Source organism: Perognathus longimembris, chromosome 4 (assembly GCF_023159225.1).
Source record: "Perognathus longimembris pacificus isolate PPM17 chromosome 4, ASM2315922v1, whole genome shotgun sequence".
NCBI lineage: Eukaryota > Metazoa > Chordata > Mammalia > Rodentia > Heteromyidae > Perognathus > Perognathus longimembris.
This window is the reverse complement of record NC_063164.1, coordinates 54,185,939-54,207,152: the sequence shown is the minus strand read 5'-3', so window position 1 is coordinate 54,207,152 and position 21,214 is coordinate 54,185,939. Positions and strand designations below refer to the sequence as shown.

General features: G+C 38.3%; 1 protein-coding gene across 1 annotated transcript in view; it reads left to right on the top strand.

Moving 5' to 3' along the window:
* The window catches only part of Cers6 (ceramide synthase 6), a 262,651-nt gene that overhangs the window by 188,272 nt on the left and 53,165 nt on the right, over positions 1-21,214 (top strand). The window contains exons 5-6 of the mRNA XM_048345292.1: positions 13,616-13,666; positions 18,590-18,682. Of these exons, the coding sequence (XP_048201249.1) occupies positions 13,616-13,666; positions 18,590-18,682 (144 nt within the window). The remainder of the gene's footprint in view (positions 1-13,615; positions 13,667-18,589; positions 18,683-21,214) is intronic.

Genomic DNA, 21,214 nt, shown 5'->3' with positions numbered 1-21,214 from the left:
ATGCATGCTATATAGCTGTGCAGCTGCAACTCGAGAGGATAGAGAACATAGTTTCCTGCATTAACTAGCTCATTTCTGCAAACCTCATTAATCTCACTTTCTCCAAAACAATCTGTAGCCTAACTTTCATCTCAGGCTCTGCTTTTAACTCCGCAACTCAGAAAATACTTGCCTGATAACATTGGACAACTAGACTTATTTCAATTTTTCATTATTAAGCAAAGAATCATGTAGAGATTCATATGTAGTGCCTTTATACACGCAAATTATTTTTATTACAAATGCTAGGTCAAGGGCTGGGAATATGGCCTAGTGGCAAGAGTGCTTGCCTCGTATACATGAAGCCCTGGGTTCGATTCCCCAGCACCACATATATGGAAAATGGCCAGAAGTGGCGCTGTGGCTCAAGTGGCAGAGTGCTAGCCTTGAGCAAAGAGAGGCCAGGGACAGTGCTCAGGCCCTGAGTCCAAGCCCAGGACAGGTCAAAAAAAAAAAAAAAAAAAAAAAAAAAACAAATGCTAGGTCAAGTGCATGCATAGCATATTTGAATATTCTAAAGATTTTTGAATTAGAAAGGTTACTTTCATTTTCCCTCTTGGTTTTTCTTCGCATTAATGGCCTTTCAAAATTTTTGTTAGGAACTATGGTTTAAAAAAACAAACTGTTTCATTTGAGTATGTAATTTTACATATGAAAACATACATTGGTCACATATATTTTTGTTTAAAATGTTGTTTATTTACTTCCTCTCCTAGTTTTTCCCCTAAGTATTTACATATTTTATTCAGTTATGTGATCTTTTTATATATTACATATTTGTTGTATATTTTTTCCTGTTGTCTTTGGATTAATTCTATGCTTTTTTCCATAGCTTTACTCATTGGCTTCATTCCCAAATTCTATATTAATTTGCACATATATCTCTTCTTGTGCTGACTTTTTTTAAGATTTTAAATGTTCTATTTATTAGCCTGAATGGTTGATATATAAATGTTTATTTCTGTGCACTGAAATATTTTAGATAAATTTTATGAGAAAATCTCTTTCATGGTCCAAAAACATTAGGCCAAAATGAAACAGAACCACTAAGAAAGATTCATAAACTTTTTCTTTATTGTGCTGACATTCTTTTTTTTTTTTTTTTTTTTTTTTTTTGCCAGTCCTGGGCCTTGGACTCAGGGCCTGAGCACTGTCCCTGGCTTCTTCCCGCTCAAGGCTAGCACTCTGCCACTTGAGCCACAGCGCCGCTTCTGGCCGTTTTCTGTATATGTGGTGCTGGGGAATCCAACCTAGGGCCTCGTGTATCCGAGGCAGGCACTCTTGCCACTAGGCTATATCCCCAGCCCAGTGCTGACATTCTTACCATTGTCTTCTTCCTTTAGATCATCTCACCTTATTTTCTTTCACAGTCTTCTTTTTCCTTCATTGGTTTTTTGTATCTTCCTTCCTCTTCTAAATGTGGGATTAGAAGCTGGATTGGCTATTCTGCTGTCCTGTTATTTTCTGAGGAATGAGAGTCCACATCAGAATCAAGCAAGGAGGTGGCTTTCTGTGCTACATCAACTCTTGAGAACCATGTCCAGTGTGTCACTTGACTGCTAGGTGTGTTCGGACCCTTCAGTTAAACAAGTAGAAAAAGTGGAGAGTCACTGGCTGAGAGGTTTAAGAAGGCATGGAAATTCTACTCATATTGACCTTCTTGTTGTTCCTATGGTAAAATGCTCATAGAGATCTTCTCTGACTTTTGGGCCATCTCAAAATATTTCCTACTTTTTTTGCATGCCTGCCATATCCGCAAATTTACTTTCTAAATTGGTTACAAAGCGTGCTGAAGATCCACACTATACCTAGCCAAGAAGGCTAACATCCCTTTGAAAGCCTGATCAATATAAAAAGCTGCTGCCTTCATATGGTGCCATAGGTCATGTCCAAATTATATCTGCACATCACAAAGCTTTCAGAGTTAATGCAGATGCCACCAGCCTCCAGGGAGAGGTTACTACTTTGCTTTGTAGATTTACAGTTATGTGTCTACTGGCTAGGAAAGAAATAAAGGCTCCTCTTGCATTCTGAAGAATGTTCCAGGCTTCTTGCCACCGACCTACCATGTCTTTATGCTGAGAGATCAACATCATCTATTTATATATTTTTCAAACTAACAAAAATGAACTGTATTTTTACATTCTGTTATTTTACAATGCATATTTAGTTAAAACTATTTGTATTGATTCATTTAAACTCACAGTCATTTTTTTCAAATTTGTTATTGTTATTATAAAGGTGGTATACAGAAGGATTATAGCTATATAAGTGAGGTAAGAGTACATGTCTTTACAGACAATGTTACCTCTTCCCTTGAACTCTCCCAGTTTTTCACATTCATATTTTCTAAAGAGATTTTCAGTTTTTATATTAAAATATTAATGTAGATAACAAATATTTTAACACATGGACAACAGGGCATGGGAGAGAGGAGACTGTGGGTGAAAATGGCTGCACTGAGGTCCTGTCACTTGGGAAAATGGATGAGGAAGTGAGCCTTGGGGAATTGGGGCAGTAAGCTCTCTGCACCTGGGGAATGATCACTTTGAGATATAAAGTAAGAATGTGAGGGCTTATGTCTTGTCTTTTAGTCTCAGGACTCAGTGGTCCAGCTTGTCTGTTCTCAGGGGCATTCTGGCACCTCTCTTCCACTGTGTTTCCGGTCAGGTTGTTATGGATTATTTTTTAAAATTTTACATTCCATTGTAAAGGTGATGTACAGTGGGGTTACAGCTACATAAGTAAGATGATGATTCCATTTCTTTTTTTTTTTTTCTTTTTTTTTTTTTTTTTTTTTGGCCAGTCCTGGGCCTTGGACTCCGGGCCTGAGCACTGTCCCTGGCTTCTTCCCGCTCAAGGCTAGCACTCCGCCACTTGAGCCACAGCGCCGCTTCTGGCCGTTTTCTGTATATGTGGTGCTGGGGAATCGAACCTAGGGCCTCGTGTATCCGAGGCAGGCACTCTTGCCACTAGGCTATATCCCCAGCCCCGATTCCATTTCTTTTTAACAGTGTTACCCCATTCCTTTTTCTCTTGCTTCCTCCCTCTGAGCCCCCCCCCCAAGAGATGAATTTGAGACATCAGGAAGGGGAGTCATCACCACACCATTTATGGGAAGATCTTTGGTTTGCTGCAGTTTGGCTGAGATTTGAGGCTGGTTCCCCTAGGTTAACTGACTCGAGTCATTCCTACTCAAAATAAATGTGTTGTTTAAAACTTTTTGGAAATCTGAGAGATCCATGGTCATCCAACCAGAATTCAAATGGGAGAGCACAATCATGCAGTGGAATCTGCCACATTTGGGGAAATCACAGGAGTCAACACATCAGGAGAGCAATGGGTAGCTTTGCCACCTTCATAAGCAGGGTGTCTCCCCTGCCGGAGATACAATTTTTCTGCTCAGGTTGTCTTCAAAGTGCAATCCTTCCGCATCCCAGCCTCCAGAGTAGCTAGGCTTACAGGAGTGAATAACTAGGTCCCATCTGACAAGAATCTCACTCCAGAATAGAACGAGATGAAATAAAATGTGATGTGGCCAGAAACAGCTGGAGGCCCACAGAGGGCAGAAGGTGTTCTGATTCTTACACAGATGACACAAACTACACTACCATTATGAGGCACGGAATCCTCTGGAAGCTCCAGATCTCCTGGAGCTAGTGAAGCAGCTGATTGCAGTACCACAGCTGATGACATCACAGATGCCTCCTCTGCCTTGATCTCTGGAGCAGGTGTTCAGTGCAGCCCCAAATCTAAGTATGCTCTAGAAGTTGAGGTGAGACTGAACCTTCAAGAAGAATTAAGGTCTTCATAATGAATGCATATACCTGAGTTTCCATACACAGAGAAGACACTGTCCGAACATAAAATTCCCAGCAGAACATTTTCTATGACTGGGTTTTCCTATTGGTTACTAGACAATCACCAGTGTGGGAGTCTCATCCCATGGGAGACCAGTTTCTATCCCTACTCACATAGTTTCAGGCACCTACCTAAGGATTCTTCTCTCCTTTTGTTTGCCCCATCGAACTCTTGTTCCTCTAGCTAGGTGAAGAGGAAGTGTATTCAGGCTGCCAGCTCTGAGAAGAGCATGTTGAGCAGCACATAGACCACCAGCTCCTTCAGGTTGGACAGTTTATTGGACTGACAGAAATCCCCATGGTACTTGCCCAGCCACATTGCAAGCATGGAACACAGGGTGCTCTGTACAGATGGGTAAGTGAGCTGAATGAGAGCCTGCTCTCTCCTTACTCGGCCTCAACAGAGACCTTTCCTGTGAGGGCTTCCATCAGAGACTGCCCATCACATATACAGACTTTTCTGTTGGGAAGAAGGAGGAGACTCATGTGAGAACTCTATAGCTCCCCTATGGCACCCAGGATGCTTCTCAGAAAGCCTGGCTAGGATTGCCTAATGTAAGATTGTTTCTCCATGAGGATTTCAACCCACAGCCTCCCTTCTTCTTTGAAGACCAGAACCCCACCCAGAGCTGTGCTTCCATGAATTTATTTGAAGCCTCAGGCCCCATCACAAGTGGTATGCTAACCAGATTCCCAACTCAAACTCTGTCCCATTTCTATTCACTTTGTTACTGTTTTATCCTCTTCACAGGTAGGTTAGAAATATGCATCCTCTATGGGAAGAGAAGAGGAAATTATTTTTTTTTCCTTTGCCAGTCCTCGGGCTTGAACTTAGGGCCTGAGCCTTGTCCTTGGCTTCTTTTTTCTCAAGGCTAACACACTACCACTTGAGCCATAGCGCCACATTTGGCTTTTTCTGTTTATGTGGTATTCAGGAATCGAACCCAGGGCTCCATGCATGGCAAGGCAAGCACTCTACTACTACACCATATTCCCATCCTGGAAATCATCCTTTTAATGTCCTGTTTTTCTGACCTACCAGGGTATCTATGTGGGCTGGCTAAATCCAGGTTGGGAATGTTAATTTGGGGAGGTTCAGAGGTTTTTCTGCATGGTTCCTGGAATTTTGCAATAAGGAACTTGGACTGTGTCTCCACAAATACCTATTTCATATGCTCATGCAAGAAACACATGAAATGTGTTCCCTGATGGCTGAGTAGACACAGTAACCTCAGTCAATACGTACTCTGTAGCCCTTTCTCTACTGTCAGTACTTCAGGGGCCTCCCATGATACCAAGAGTGCCTGGCTACAGGCAGGGTTTCCTTTAAAAGGGGATAGAACCCTTCTTTCTTACCATTTCTGTGATCCTCAGCAAGTCATCTTGCCTTACATGGTCCCCTTGTCACCTTACCTATTCCCTGGACTTTGTTTTAATGTCTGTGTCTTAGGGTATTACTTAGTGTCTGTATCCTGAAGCACCTGTTTAACTTGTGAAGCCCATTGGTTGGCATCAACTGTATCTAATATAAAATTTAGAGATGGGAAAATCAAAGGAAGTGGTTAAAACATGCATTACTCTAAGATCAGACTTGTAGATAGATACAAAGTTTCACAGGTGTCCAAATGAATCAATACTAAATTAAAGTTGACTCTGTCTCCAGGATTTCATAATTTAATACAGTGTCATACACACACATACACATATACATATATATATAGTTTATTGGTTCACACATACATACGTAAAGCACATATCAAATGTGGGGAAAATGGTTTTCTTCAACTTATTTTTACCACGTGAAAATACATTATCTACTCTGTATAAAATTTTGGATGAAGGAACTTTGTTTTTGGCTGACAATTGACTACTAGGGTCCCATTGTTTTCCACTGTCGGTGCATACACAAAAATCCCTAGATTTTGCATCGTCAACCATACACAAAAACAGAATCATCCTGAACAATGGTCCAGGCACAATAAATTCTAAGCATAGCTACTGAAAAGATATATAGGAAAGGAGAAATAAGCAAAGATGTCAAGAGATAGTCACCATTGTTGTGGGTTAGATGTTAACATCCCTAGTCCAAAGTAAAGTTCAAAGGTGACAGCGGGGTAGCATCATGCTCAGATGTCAAGAAGAAATTTGTTAAGTTTTCTTAGAAAATATAGTTTCCTCCCTTGTACTTGTATTAGCATATAGTAGAAAATGTGTACATTGGACTCAAGGTGAATAAACAGCAAGATTTCTAGTGTGAATTCATTGCAAGTTTCTTAAGTCTGTTTCTGACAATGAGTTCTCAATATAAGTAAAAAGTAGAAGGTTTAAATATAATCCAATAAGGAGTGGATGCATGGCTCAAGTGGTAGATTGTCAGTGCATATATACATGTATTTATAGTGTTTATGTGTACATATATATACTATATGTATATGCACGTTATTATGTATACATACATACTCAGTGAAGCCATTTTCATAGTAGTTTCAGTATAAATAGTTTCCTAAAAGGATTTACAGTATTTACATAACATCTTCTGTATGTACATTCACTTAATTTAGGGAGCTACCTTTCTAGTGTTTGTCACATGCAATCTGAGAGTTTGTGTGCTCAAGACTTAAATAATACAAGGAACAGATTGTGTCTTAAACTTTCTCCCTTCACTAGTTACATAAATTGCCCTTTGTGAAAGTCAGGAAGGATTTTTGACAGAAATTGCAGGAAAAAAAAAACCATTTTGCATCTAGGATGTTAACTTGGGGTAAACACTAGTACACCTTTCATATCTTTGCTGCAATATGCTTATAATACTTTATGTGATTCATGTTCTCTGGTTAAACAAAAGTGATTATTATGAAAGAAGCTACTGTCCATTCAGCTTCAGGTACCTACTGGTCTGGAAAAGAGGCGTGTGTGTGTGTGTGTGTGTGTGTGTGTGTGTGTGTGTGTTTAGATTCCTCTTTAACCATTTATCACTTGTGTGGTTAGCTGGGAACCCCTTTCTCTGTTCTATGATTCAAAATTTGTTCTCTCTTTAGACCATACTGACATCATTATTCCAGATGGTAAACTGAGCTAATCATACATACCTAAGCTATTTTTGTGAGTTCTGTGGCTGATGGAATCTCTGCAGTACCACAGGTAAAAGAACAATCTTGATCAAGAGTAAAAGTTCCTGACACTTTAAAAAAAACCTACTCTTAAAATAAGAAGTTAGAGAATAAATAGCACTGATGAAATCTTGTATACTTGGTTACAAATGCAAACAAAGACTGCAAGGTGACCTCCAACAGTGCTCTAGCCTCCATCCTACAGGTGGGGTTGGGTTTGCTCTAGGAAAGAAGAGCCACATATGCCTCCCTTGGGACTCTATTCCTCATGTACTTCTTCTAAGTTGTATGTCTGGGAGAAATGTGCATAATATGATGAAAAATCCCATCATACAATGTGGTTTTGATTGAGTGTTAGAGATAGTTTCTCATCTGCTATGATGTGGCCTGTCTTAGCTTTATTCAGATGTTTTGTAAGTCATTTTGAATTGAAATTAGTTCACATATAATTAAATGACTGGTAAGTATTCATGAAAAGTTGTCTTCTGCTGTTGTTAAATCAGCTCAGATTGCCATAGCAAAATACCCCTAACTAACTGGCCTAAACAACAAAAATTGTATTTCTCAGCATTTTGGAGGCTGGAAGTCCCAGATCAAGATCTGACTAGGATTGGTTTGTGGTGAACCCCACTTCTCGTTATGTATGCAGATGACCATTTATAGACATCATATGACATAGCCTTTCTTCTGTGTGTGCGGAGGGAGAGAGGTAAGACTGAAGGGGGGAGGAGAGGAAGAGATGGGAAGAGAGGATAAAAGGAAGAGAACAAAGGAGACATGAACCCCGTCTGTTTAGAATCCACCATTATCACCTCATTTAAGCCTAATGGTCATCCAAAGGCTCTCTCTCTCTTGGCATAGACATGTTGGAGGTTAGCATAGGAATTTGAGAAGAAACACAATTCAGTCCATGTTAGATGGAAAAAATGATAGAATTTCTGTTAACCAAGAAAATACTAATCAACAACAGCAGACCCTTTAAAACAACAGATTCATTAGCCATTGTTCTATAGATTAAACAAGATCCAGAGGCTTTTTCTGACCAAAATATTCAATGCTTTTTCCAAATTCCCATGGTATTTTCCTTCAATTTCGAGTTTGGTACACACACTATATCTAAGGGAAGTAAGGGAAGAATAGTGTAGGAGCCTGGCTAGCTTGGGTTTAAATTCTACTTCTCTATTAATGAAAGCTGGATAGATTTTAATTTACTATATCTCTCTGAGATTATATCTTTAATTACACTTACTTTCATCCATATACTATATGCTATAGACTATGCTACTGAACACATATATGTATGTATATGTATAATATACATTATTTTTCATAGTAGTCTCTAATTTTCATTATAAATTCAAATGTAATTATTTATAAAAGATAAAGCAAAATGTCCTGTTCAAATTAATTTGACTCATTTCTTTTAAGTTTTTCAGTATGAATAGAAGAAAATAAGACTGGTCACATAACCATGCCTATAGAACAATTCTAATGCAGTGGTTCATATCTGCTACAAATCTGCCTTAAAAAAAATAGATTGTGCCAGGTGCTGGTGGCTCCTAGCTTCTCAAGATTGCACCTCAAAGTCAGCCCAGGCAGGAAAGTCCCTGAGATTCATCTCCAATAAACCACAAGAAAACCAGAAGTGGTACTGTGGCTCAAGTAATAGAGTACTAGCTTTGAGCTGAAGAGCTCAGGGAGAGTGCCCAGGCCCAGAGTTCAAGCCCCATGAGCAGCAAAAGGAAAAAAAAAAAACCTACAGATTTTATGAAATCTTTTCCTATATTTTAATTTTCTTTTTATACATTTATTTTTATTCACTACTTAAAGGTAATAAAAAGGAAAATATCTTTCATGACTACAGAGTAGATAAAAGACATTAAACAGTACTTAAAAAGTATAACTGAAAAAAGAGAGAATTTGTAACTATGACATCAAATGACACACCAGGAAGCTTTAAAAATACATGAGGGGCTGGGAATATGGCCTAGTGGCAAGAGTGCTTGCCTCATATACATGAGGCCCCGGGTTTGATTCCTCAGCACCACATATACAGAAAATGGCCAGAAGTGGCGCTGTGGCTCAAGTGGCAGAGTGCTAGCCTTGAGCAAAAAAGAAGCCAGGGACAGTGCTCAGGCCCTGAGTTCACGGCCTAGGACTGGCCAAAAAAAAAAAAAAAGTACATGGGGCTGGGGATATAGCCTAGTGGCAAGAGTGCCTGCCTTGGATACACGAGGCCCTCGGTTCGATTCCCCAGCACCACATATACAGAAAACGGCCAGAAGCGGCGCTGTGGCTCAAGTGGCAGAGTGCTAGCCTTGAGCGGGAAGAAGCCAGGGACAGTGCTCAGGCCCTGAGTCCAAGGCCCAGGACTGGCCAAAAAAAAAGTACATGAATGGCCATATGCGTGGGGCGGGGAGGGTGTACATATACTAGCTTGGATAGGAGAGAAATGGTAGTAATATAATGTATACAATGTAGAAGAAAGCAGACCAAGGCTGGTGATTTCACCAGAATGTTCAGGGCAGAGCTATGTCAAGCACTGCACAAGTTTTCTTTTTTATCTACCAATGGCAACATACATACAAGGAGAGAGACTTACTCATGCTGTTATGGGCATAAGAGGCACACATTCCTATTCCAGAAATTAGATATATGGTAATATCTAAGAGGGCAATTGAGAGAAAAGCATTGTCTCTAGCTGTTATTTTATTACTGTTGATTACCGGCCTCAAATGGTCATTATAATAAGTAGAAGTAACCTATCAATGGATTCATATACACTGAATTGTGGAATATCATTGAGTGTTTAAAAATCACTCATTCTATTTCCTTGCAGCATTGTCCTACTGAAAAATATGACCCATGATCTAACAGCATCAGCATTACCAAGAGCCTTAGCCATGCAGAATTTTACCCCCAGGCCACACCTACTGAGTCATAACCTGTACTTGAATAATTTGACAAGCTCTGAGCTGGCATGTTCTTTATAAATCTCGTAAGGCACCTGCTGGCTCTGTTAACCTGAACAGGAAGACTCATTGTTAAAAAACTCAATAGGATAAAATACCTTAAATTTGCAAAATGCTTTATCACATTATTGAGACATACAGCTGTGAGGAGGAATGACTGTACTCATGAATTTTTGGAACAGTAAAATTTGGGAGTCATTGTGTGTGTTTTTAGGGATTTTAAACATTAATAACACCCTTGATATTGTAATGCCATTCGGGGAAAGCCTTCTGTTTCTGGAAAATGTGCTTGAATTGCTGCACGCTGTTTTTTGGGCACAGAGATTTCAAGGCCACACAAAACTTACCAGGACAACCAAATGCATTGCAGCATTGTTTCTTATAGAAAAGATGTCCCTTGGTGGATGAATGGAACAAGAAAATGTGGTATATACACATAATGAAATTCTACTCCTCCACCAGAAAGAATGATATTATACAATTTGTAAGGAAATGGATAGGCATAGAAAAGTTACATGCATTAAGTGAAGTAAGCCAAACCCAAAGAAACAAGCTGCATGGTTATCTTCATTTGTGGTAACTAGAAAGTGCCTATAAATTTACAAGTACACATCCTAGGTAGTTAAAACAAAACTAGGACTTGTTAAATTATACAGGTCTCTAGGCATTCACATACCATGAACCAAAGGAAGATGTTCTTAGAAGAGGAACACAAAGGCGCAATAGCTATGTTAATCTGATCATATAAAATAATAATTATTGAAATGAACTCCAGGAATTGGAAACAAGAGATTCTTTCTTTGTTGTTGTTTTTGCTTTATTTTCCTTGGTTTATTTTCCTTTTGTCTCATTTGTTTATCTGTCTTTGGGAGGCTAAGGAGGGCCCAGAAATGGTGAGACAAAGGGTAAAAAAAATGCAGAAGTGATACTCACTAGACACTGTGTTGAAAATTAAATATACAACTCATGGGTGGAGACAGGAGGGAAAAACTGGGAGAGATTGAGGGAAGGGGTAATAGTGTTCAAAAAGAAATTTCCTCTTTATCTGAATTATAGAACTGTAACCCTTCTGTACATCACCTTTACAATAACAATAAAAACACATAAAAAGCAAGATAAGTCATATATCATTAAATGGGAAAAATAATACACAAAAAATCATATACAGAAGAAAGATCATAGGCCCGCCGTTCTAAACTGAGATTTTTCAGTGTATTTTAATCTTCATTACTTGTTGGTAGTACCTAAGTACTTTAACATCTTATAGTACTAATTATATTATCCTTTAATTTTTATAATGGGACATATAGATTTTTTACATCAAGTAAATATGAAAATGATTCTTAAACAGGTTACTAGAAAATGGAATTTTTTATAGATGGAGGAATTGATAAATGGGAATAATAACACCTTAAGGAATCAATATACATTAAAGCAGATATATGTAAGGTACTGTGGGTTTCAAATTTTACATCATTGTTAAGCTATTGATTAAATACCTCTTATATGAATTACTAAACCCCAAAGTATTTTTGGATTAAAAAGCATTTATGTAGACTTCACTTTTAGTTTGTGAATATAGAGGGATGTAGAGTCTATACAACAAATGAAGAAAATCACCTTTTCCGAGATTTTTGTTTTTTTATCGACAAACTAAAAAATATATTTGATCTTATCCTCCAGTGTTGTCAAGTGACAATATGCAGTACTGGAAAGATGTACAATGTGTATGGAAACTATCATACTATCTGGCATTGTGAGAGAGGTGTATATATGAACATGTGTGTGTGGAAGAATTTATTATGAAAATATTTGGCAAAAATCGCTGAGCTCTTGTGCCCTAATGGCTCTGTCCAAGGCTTTTGCTTTGCATGAGGAAACTGGAACTCATGAAAGAAAGACCTTGTCAGTTGTATGGCCAGTCATTTAGCAGGTCCACAATAATGATGCACAACTGATGCACCTAGGGAGAAGCTTGGTTTTAGAAGCAAAGCAGTAGACAAGATGTTTTAGCCAAGACACTCATAGAGTAAGGAGAGCTCTGAGTTGTACATCTTTCTGGGTCTTGGACGTCATACCTTTGCTCTCCTGCAATCACAAGGGGTGGTCATCACATAGAAAGAGATCCTGCTGCTCCTTTACAAACACACGTGACCATTCCCTGTGGACTCCAGACTGATATATTCAGAAGACTACTTCTATATTTGTAATAAATATCTCATTAATTCCATATTCCATTTCATTTGTATTCAGAACATGGATGCTAAACTGTCAACTGGAGCATTGAAGCTAGGGGATAAATATGTTCATATGACATCATTTTCCCACAGGGACTTTCAGTTAATTGTGGGTATAAACAATTTTATCAGAGAAAATGGTAATAACTAACATATGTACTGTAGTTTAAAATAGATCTTATGTGCTATGTTCATCCTTTAAAAATATGCATGTGTATTTAAAAATAAATCTGTCTAAATTTATATCTATCTTATATATAAAAAGACTAAAATAAGCTCTGCATCAAACTGTTAGTGGAGATAAGAATTCAAATACTTTTGTTCTTTTCTGTATATTCTATATCTTCTTCAGTAAGAATTGTACATACAACTATAAAAATAAAATAACATATACTTATTTTTATCATAGGTTAATAATAAACACCAGTATCACAGATGAGAGAAATGGAGAATACAGCTCATACTCAATACTGGCCACAAATGCTTGCCTCCTGAACATAATATCCTATGCCCATGCTATAGAGCTGATGAGGGTGGGGGAAGGGTGATCATAAGAAATATACACAAGTATATCATGTATATAGAAATGTGTACTAGAAAGTGTTGCTGATTACAGATGGCAGAAGAGAGAGTATGATAAATACAAAAAATACGAGAAAGCTTGTGCTGATATTATTGAATAGCTCAACTGTTCAAATCCATCTGAATACATCCCTGGTTATTACTGTTTAGGATCTGTGTGTATTCTGAGATTTTTCAGTTATACAGCTCTATAAGGCAAGTTGTTGCCATCAAATTAGGAATGCTGTGTCATACAGACTTGACCACAGGTGGGGAAATGGAGTGTGCAGTGAGGGTTAATCTGAGCTGTCCTATTGGTGTGTGAAATACATCTATATGTCATTTAATCCTGGAAAAGCATGAACAATATTGACTTATGCCACCTGGCTTCAAACTATGTTACTCAGATTCTAGTCTCTAGAGTAGGTAGGAATACATTTGTGAGCCACCAGTACTTGGTTTAACAATATGGATTTGTAAATGTTGAGTAGTTCTTGTTTTGCTGAGATGGATGATTTGTATCTGGTCTTGGAAAGACACTATAGGCTCTGTTGTTGAGTATGGATACTTCCTCAATAGCAGGATTAGATCTGGCCCAGAAGAATATAAGAAATACCAGGTGAAACTCCATGCAAAAGTGATCTTAGATACGACCAATTGAATTTAGAACATCACTTAGAGAGTCACTATGCTTTAACATCCTGCTCCTAGCTGGTTTTAGTCCTTATATTCTCACACAGATAAATTATTGAAATCATTACAGGTCATTGGAAATATCTCTTATCCTGTTAATGATATTCTAAAATATGTAAAATATATTTGTCATTTTTTTCCAGACCCCCTGGTTGTGGAATACAAGGCACTGCTGGTACAACTATCCCTACCAGGTAAGGAGGCCTTACCATCTGATTCACTCATCAAAATCTTCCTAAGGTCAAGTTCATGGATTTGGGCAGCTGTCACCTACTCTTTAGCCCCACTCTGCTGATTGATTCTGGACATGACCTACTGTGGAAAACAGTTGGTATGTTCTTATTGTAGAAAGCCCAATTGCTTTCTCAAAATGGTGTAAACTTAGAAGGTCAACTTTCTGGAGATTAGGATTTAGTCAGATCAACAGGTGCATGATTCTTCCTCGGCTGAGTTGCACTGCTTCTTATTACAGAGCAGAGTGACAGCCTGATGATAGCACAGGCCTCAACCACATGTGGGAACAATAAGCAGGAGCAGTCATGCAGAGTTCATTGCACTTTGTAACTCCTAGCAGCCTGTAAATACGTACATAAAGTACATTTTCTTCTGTGCAGAAAAATGGGCATATATGATTACATATGAATAGATTTCTATGACTAAAGTTCTCTATCACTAAAAATGAGATTAAGTCATAGCCCAGAAATGATCCTTGGATCATTTTCCATCCCTGTCTACTCACATAGCTTTGCATCTATCCATGTGTTCAATCATATTAATATGTGTTGTTGTAGTTGTCAAATGAGTTTACATTTGAATGTCAAAGGTAAGGTCTTTCTAAGAATTTGTAGCTAGGAAGTTCCTAGATTAATTGGGGTATGTCCTGTAAGAGAAAATGCAACTGTATATTTTGTTGGCAAAATAATGAGACATACATTAGAACAAGCAATTTGTTGGAGTTTGGGCTTGTCCTTGTGAGCATGCAGATAGTTAATGGGGAGCAGCGTGCTCCACATCTCTTTTGTCACACAGAGTGACAACCATGGCTAAGGACCAGCACTGGATTCTCTTTGGGAAAATTCTTGGCTATGGGCATTGGAGTTCAAGTTTAAATTTCCACCCCTATCAAGCAATTAATTTAGATAGGAAAAAATGCAAATAAATCACAAGATATGGTTAGAGAAAATTGAGTACTCAAAATATCTGATTTCGATGGAGGCAGGGCTGAAATGCTCACTTATGATCATTGTAATTCTCAAATTCAATTATAATTCTCCAACCCAACTTCTCTTTTGGTGTCTTAAATACTTAGAATGGTTGTCATTTAAGGATATTCTTGTACTCTATAGTAGTATATGGAGTAGATAATCCATATATATATATATATATATATATCCAATTTCTATTTATAAAAGGATTTTAAAGGCTGCTAAACCTTAATTGGAATGTTAGCCTGGCAGCTGCTATAGTACCTCATAGCTATGAGGTAAATTCTGCAACATGGAAGAATCTGAGACAAATACCACTTGAAAAGGGATACTTATGCTTGTTAACTACCATGCAGTCAAAAATAATTTTCACATTATTGGCTGGAGCTGAGCAATTACTTGAGAAGAAGGGTTTCTAGAATTATGGCACAAAATGTAGCAGCAGGCTATTCACAAACAGCACTATAGACTCAACATGAAAGTTTGAGGGTCTTGATAACACTGTTCTTAAAAATAAGAAATTACTGTGGAAAGAAAGATGTGGAGATTCTGATCAAGAATTAACTTCCACTGACAAGACAACATGGCCTAACATTGAATAATTCAGGATAAGCCTCCCAAAAATCTAGAATAAATTCATGATCTCTTGATCTCTTGGGAACAGTGTTCATCCTTGACAAATGCCATATACTAATAAAAACTTAATGGATTTCTCTTGACATATTGAACACTAAGAATGTAGTTACTATATATATAATCATAGTGCTTTGTGTGTAATCATGTCTAGTAGATTGCAGTTCAAAGCCAAATTCAAACTTCTAGAATACTTTGAAAGATTGAGCATGCTCATGAAACATTTTATTATGTATTTAGCATATATATGACATAATTAATGGAGTAGATTTTTTAATATATATTTTTATTATCAAACTGAATTACAGAGAGGTTACAGCTTCATACATTAGGCATGGATACATTTCTTGTACTGTTTGTTACCTCATCCCTCATTCCCCCTTCCGCCCTCTCCCTTTCCCTCCCCCCCATGAGTTGTTCAGTTGTTCAGTTCATTTTCACCAAAGTTTGTAAGTATTGCTTTTGTAGTTGTATGTCTTTTTTTACCCTGTGTCTCTCGATTTTGGTATTCCCTTCCAATTTCCTGGTTCTAATACCAGTATACCGGTTTCCAATATACTCAGATAAGATACAGAGATAGTGTAGGTACAACCACAGGAAGGTGATACAGGAATATCATCAATAATAGAGGCTACATTTACATATGGCACATTGAAAGTAGTTACAACTATGATATAACAATCGTTTCCATAACATGGAGTTCATTTCACTTAGCATTATCTTATGTGTTCATAAGGGTATAGCTATTGGGCTCCTGTGATCCTCTGCTGTGACTTGCCTAAACCTGTGCTAATTATTCCCTATGAGGGAGACCATAGAGTCCATGTTTCTTTGGGTCTGGCTCATTTCACTTAGTATAACTTTTTCCAAGTCCTTCCATTAATGGAGTAGATTTTTCAGATGAAAAAAATTGTAGTGTACTTGAAATTTATGAAAGGCACACTTCTCCTCCTTGTATTTGTTACATTTTTCTATGTGAATGTTTTAAGATGAAAAGGCTATACGACTGTGCTCAGTTGACCTGGCCTCATACGGCTTGTTATAAGGAGCCTATGTTAGACATGGGAAGCTCTGATGCAATGGTCATGGGGGCATCACTTACTATGGGACCTGGGCTTGGCCTCTTAACCTAAATTAGCCCATCGCAATTTCCTGTGAACTCTATAATTTAGATCTGCAATGAGAGTACTAATTTTATAGAGTTTTCATGAGAGTAAAGAAGTTAGCATGTACTGCTGAGTAGTCCATGAATATGGTAATCAGAATGCATTGCTCTCTCATGAACTCTATAGTTTCTAGATGTGATCTAACTTGTCCTTGCTAACCTTCTGGGGCATTTTCCCTGTTGATTATGCCAAGAGGAAGAAAATCTCACTAAAATTGACATTTGACCTTGGCTGAAAGGATGCTGAAGCCAGGACCCCATTTTGTATACTTTATTCTGTTCACATCTGCCAAAATACCATCCTGCATTGCAAACACCTTCAAGCTTTACATGGGAAGTTTGTAGGAAATATATTCTCTCCATGGTGATGCTATGCTTGAATTTTTTAAATATGCTTCTCTAAGTCACTTCAAACTGCTATAAAATAATTCCATAAGAAGAAATTATGTTCCCTTGCTAATCTCAAGACCTTCCAAAGGCCCCACCTCCAAATTCCATCAAGTTAGACTATAGGCTTCAACAAATGAACCCATATAGAGGGATATAAATTGAGCCATAGTCATGCTCATTGCCACTTAGAGTTGAGACCTGCTTTTTATTGATATAAACTTCCCATCCCTAAAAACACTGGGGAAGTCAAAGGAGGAGGTCAATCAGGGGGAATTTAGAAAAGTGAGCCCCTACCTTGAAAATATCAATGAAAAAAAAGGATTGGGGTATCCTTTCAGTGGGAGAGCATCTGCCTAGCAAGAACTGAGTTCAATCCCCCATCCTGTATTGTATACTATGTTGTCAAAAACTCGGAGATGGACAATGTTTTCCTTGGTACCTATGTTTACAGTAACTAAGCCAATGCCAGCTTCTTATGATGAGCACTCATTATGCTGTTACCAATATAGAAAGCATATGACTTCCATTGTATTTACTCTATATAGTATTTACTTGTGGGTAGAGGTATATACCTAGTTGCCTTGAGTTGTAAAGGTTTTTCGTGGTAAACTAAATCATTCTATTGTAATCACATAAAACAATTAAAAGCAGATCATTAAACATATTTCTGAGTTGACTAACTCTGTAAGCTCCCCCACCCCTAAGGCTCTGAGGCAATTAAAACACGATCTCCCCTCCCCTACTCCATTTTACAGGTGAGTAAATGAAATCGCAGTTTTATGCCTAAGCTGTGGAACTGAGTCTTGATCTCACATATCCTTCCTGCCTGCACAGTCTGGTGTCTGAAGACTTTCTGTCCCTCTGATCTTTTCATAAATAGTATTAAATCCTTGTTTTTGTTTTTGTTTTGGCCAGTCCTGGGGCTTGGACTCAGGGCACTGTCCCTGGCTTCTTTTTGTGCCACTTGAGCCACAGTGCCACTTCTGGCCATTTTCCGTATATGTGGTGCTGGGGAATTGAACCCAGGGCCTCATGTATACGGGGCAAGCGCTCTTGCCACTAGGCCATATCCCCAGCCCTTGTGGTTGTTTTTTTTTTTTTTTAAGTTTTTATTATAAAACTGATGTACAGAGAGGTTACAGTTTCACATGTTAGGCATTGGATACATTTCTTGTACTGTTTGTTACCTTGTCCCTCATACCTTGTGGTTGTTTTTTAAATGTATGATGTATTATACATTTCCTAATAATAAAAAATTGCTTTCTGATTACTGAAGAACTTGAAATTATGTCTCAGTGACATATCTGGGACTTCAGTTTCTGTCACTTATCTTCCGAATCCCTGTACATTCAACTCTCACAGATACTCCAAGATTATCCATACTATATATACATTAGATGTCTTTTTTAAGTTGCCTAAGGAATTCTGCACTAACTCATGTGAAAGAAACAAATACTATTGTGAAACTGCATAAGGAGTTGGAACCCAGAACTATTCACTCTGGCTAATGAATTTTGGGTTTGAGATGAAATGGAAATAATGCCATTAAGCTATGGATTAGCAGTGCCCTCAAGAGCTCCAAAATCCACAAAGAGAATAGGGCAGGTACTTCATTTGTGCAGCATGAGACCATGTTACCATTCAGCCCTGAGCTTGAGCTGCCTGAGATACAAATTGTGTTCCCTATTAACTATTAATTTTTCCTTCTTTGCTTTCATCCTCAGCCACTGACAACTGACCTTCACTACTATTACATCTTGGAGCTATCATTTTATTGGTCTTTAATGTTCTCCCAGTTCACGGATATCAAAAGGAAGGTAAGAGTGGATATGTCATAAAGGCTTGCAAACCAATCTTTAGCAGCAGATGAGTATAATCTCCAAGACACTCACTTCTGTTCTGGCAGTGTTTGGTTAGCATTGCTTTCTGCTTTGTTAGAGAAAGTTTACTAGTTTTGTGATGTTTTGTATTTTGTTACTCTTGCCCCTTCACTCTGTCCTCCAAACTGAATATTCTGTTCTCTATGCAAAAACAAAAAGCCTAATAAATCCAGACAGCAATAATTTTCTGTGAGTCTGCCTCTCAAGGCCCTACATTCTCCAAATTAAATAAGAAGAAAAGTGGTTTTGTGGCTCCCATGAGTGAGTAAACTCTCATTGTTGCAGACCTACAGAATGAATTTCTCAATCAAAGTATTATCAAGTGTTAAAATATGTCTCAGGAATACAGTATTCCTAAATGAACTGTTATCTGGTTTCATCTCTCCATGCCCTGTACTGCAATTGGCTTTTACTGAAAGTACTCTTGATGTCCTGAGTGTTAGATTGCTCTTTCTGGTTTCTATTCTACCAGCCTCTGGGCAGAATTACCCTTTGGTTGTCCACTGCTTCCTTTTTATTCAACACTGTTTTCTCAATATTCCCACACTAGAATCAAACCTTCGAAGTTGTCTCACTGGCCTCCATCTTAATGCCTGAGGTGCTACATACTTTGGTGCACCAGGGCCCCTGACACAAGTTACAGGATGATAAATCCCTGTTTGATAGAGCTTACTTACATCTTACCACACTTCCAACCATTATAACCCATGTGCTAATAAACCCCAAATGCTTCTCTTCTGCCCCAGATTTTTGGAGGATTCACACTTCCACATTTCTAGTCACAGGAATAGTAATGTGTTCTTTTTTGATTGTTTTGTGATTTAACCCTCATAAAAAATGCCTGTTCTAATTAGACATTTTCTTACCTTCATTTTGTAAATGAGGAAACTGAATCTTACATGGAAAATGTTCCCAACTGAGTATACAATTGCCTCCTCTTGTTCTTTCTCCAGTAACCTTTCTAACAACATTCAGGGAAGCTGGGACATTTCCCAATACCTTAATGTCACAGACACCTTTAGTCTGAGTCTCCCTGCATTCACCCAGCCTTGTTAAATAACTTCCTAAATGGTCTGTGTACTAATTATCATTCTTATCTATCTGCCAAAGAATGTTTCCAAGAATATTCTAAGAAAAAGCCCGAATACCTCAAGTAACATTCAAGACAATAAGCAGCATCATTCAAATCTTCCTCTTCAGGTCTGTTTCCCACTTGCAACACACATAAGTACTAGCTAGAAGTATCTTTTTCACCCTTGTCCAAAAACATACATTTTTCTTGTGCATCTTTTTTTCTGAGCAAAAGCCTGCCTCTGTCTAGCCTATATTCTTATTTCTCCTTTGTCAACAAACACAACCTAGCCTTAAAGAAACTTCCTCTTTGAAACCTCATTCTATCCCCTCAAAGGACGTTACTACAAGTCTCTTGGTGTTTAGCTCATGAGAGTGTTGTACACTTACCATATTGTGTCTTTACAGTATGGAAACCTGCCTCTCCCCTTTCTCTAGTTGTGAAGGAAATAGATTAATCTTTGTTCTTTTAGGCTGTGATTAGAAAATATTATAGACTAAGACAGTTACGAACAACAGAAATCCATTTCTGATATGAAGTTCTAAATCGCGGTGTTAAGATTCAATGTTTCTTAGAAAGCACCTCCTTGTTCTGCCTTCTAACAGTGGAAAGGACACACATCTCTCTGGGGGCCTCCTTTATAAGGACATGAATTCTATTCAGATAGGCAAAAGGCCCAGATTCCTAATACCATTGCATAGGGAATGGAGGATTTCAATGGGAATGCAAACATCTGGACAATAGCAGCAGGATATGTTCATCTTTGCCCCCTCATGCCTATCATCCCTCCCAGCTGTGGTGGAGATTTGTGTGCTTAGGGTGAATGAATACATGGTCTCAGTTCCTTTGCAGACACCACTGCACATGATGGTGTAGCACAGTACTGTAATATATCATTCTTGTTGGCCCCCTAATCTGCTAAATTGCAAATTGGTATCCAAGTGGCAGCTGAAAAGCATTAGGAATTTAGAAGCCTACAACCTGAGTCCCCTTCCTAAGACTGGCGCCTTCCTCTCTCCACCAGTAATCACTGGCATGGACTGGCAAAACCAAGTCTCTCTTGCCAGGCCATGGTATATGTTCTCGGATCCTCAAAATAAAGTGCAGAGTCTCAATCAGGACCGGCTAAGGCAGAGTGGATTCCTTAGTACTCACAGGTCACCAGTTCCCTTACTATTTGCATGAAACACACTTGGTTAGCTTCTGGAGGCATTTAGAGACCCTTTAGCAAAGACATGCCAAGCGGATCTTCTCTGTAGTATGAGCAACAGAATTTATTTGCTGAAATCCCATGTGCCATGTTCCATAATAAGCCCATTTTTATGTTTTGTTCTCTTTTGGAGTAGTCCATTTGTCCCAATGTTCATACAAAAGAACTTACACAACAAAGAAAAAAG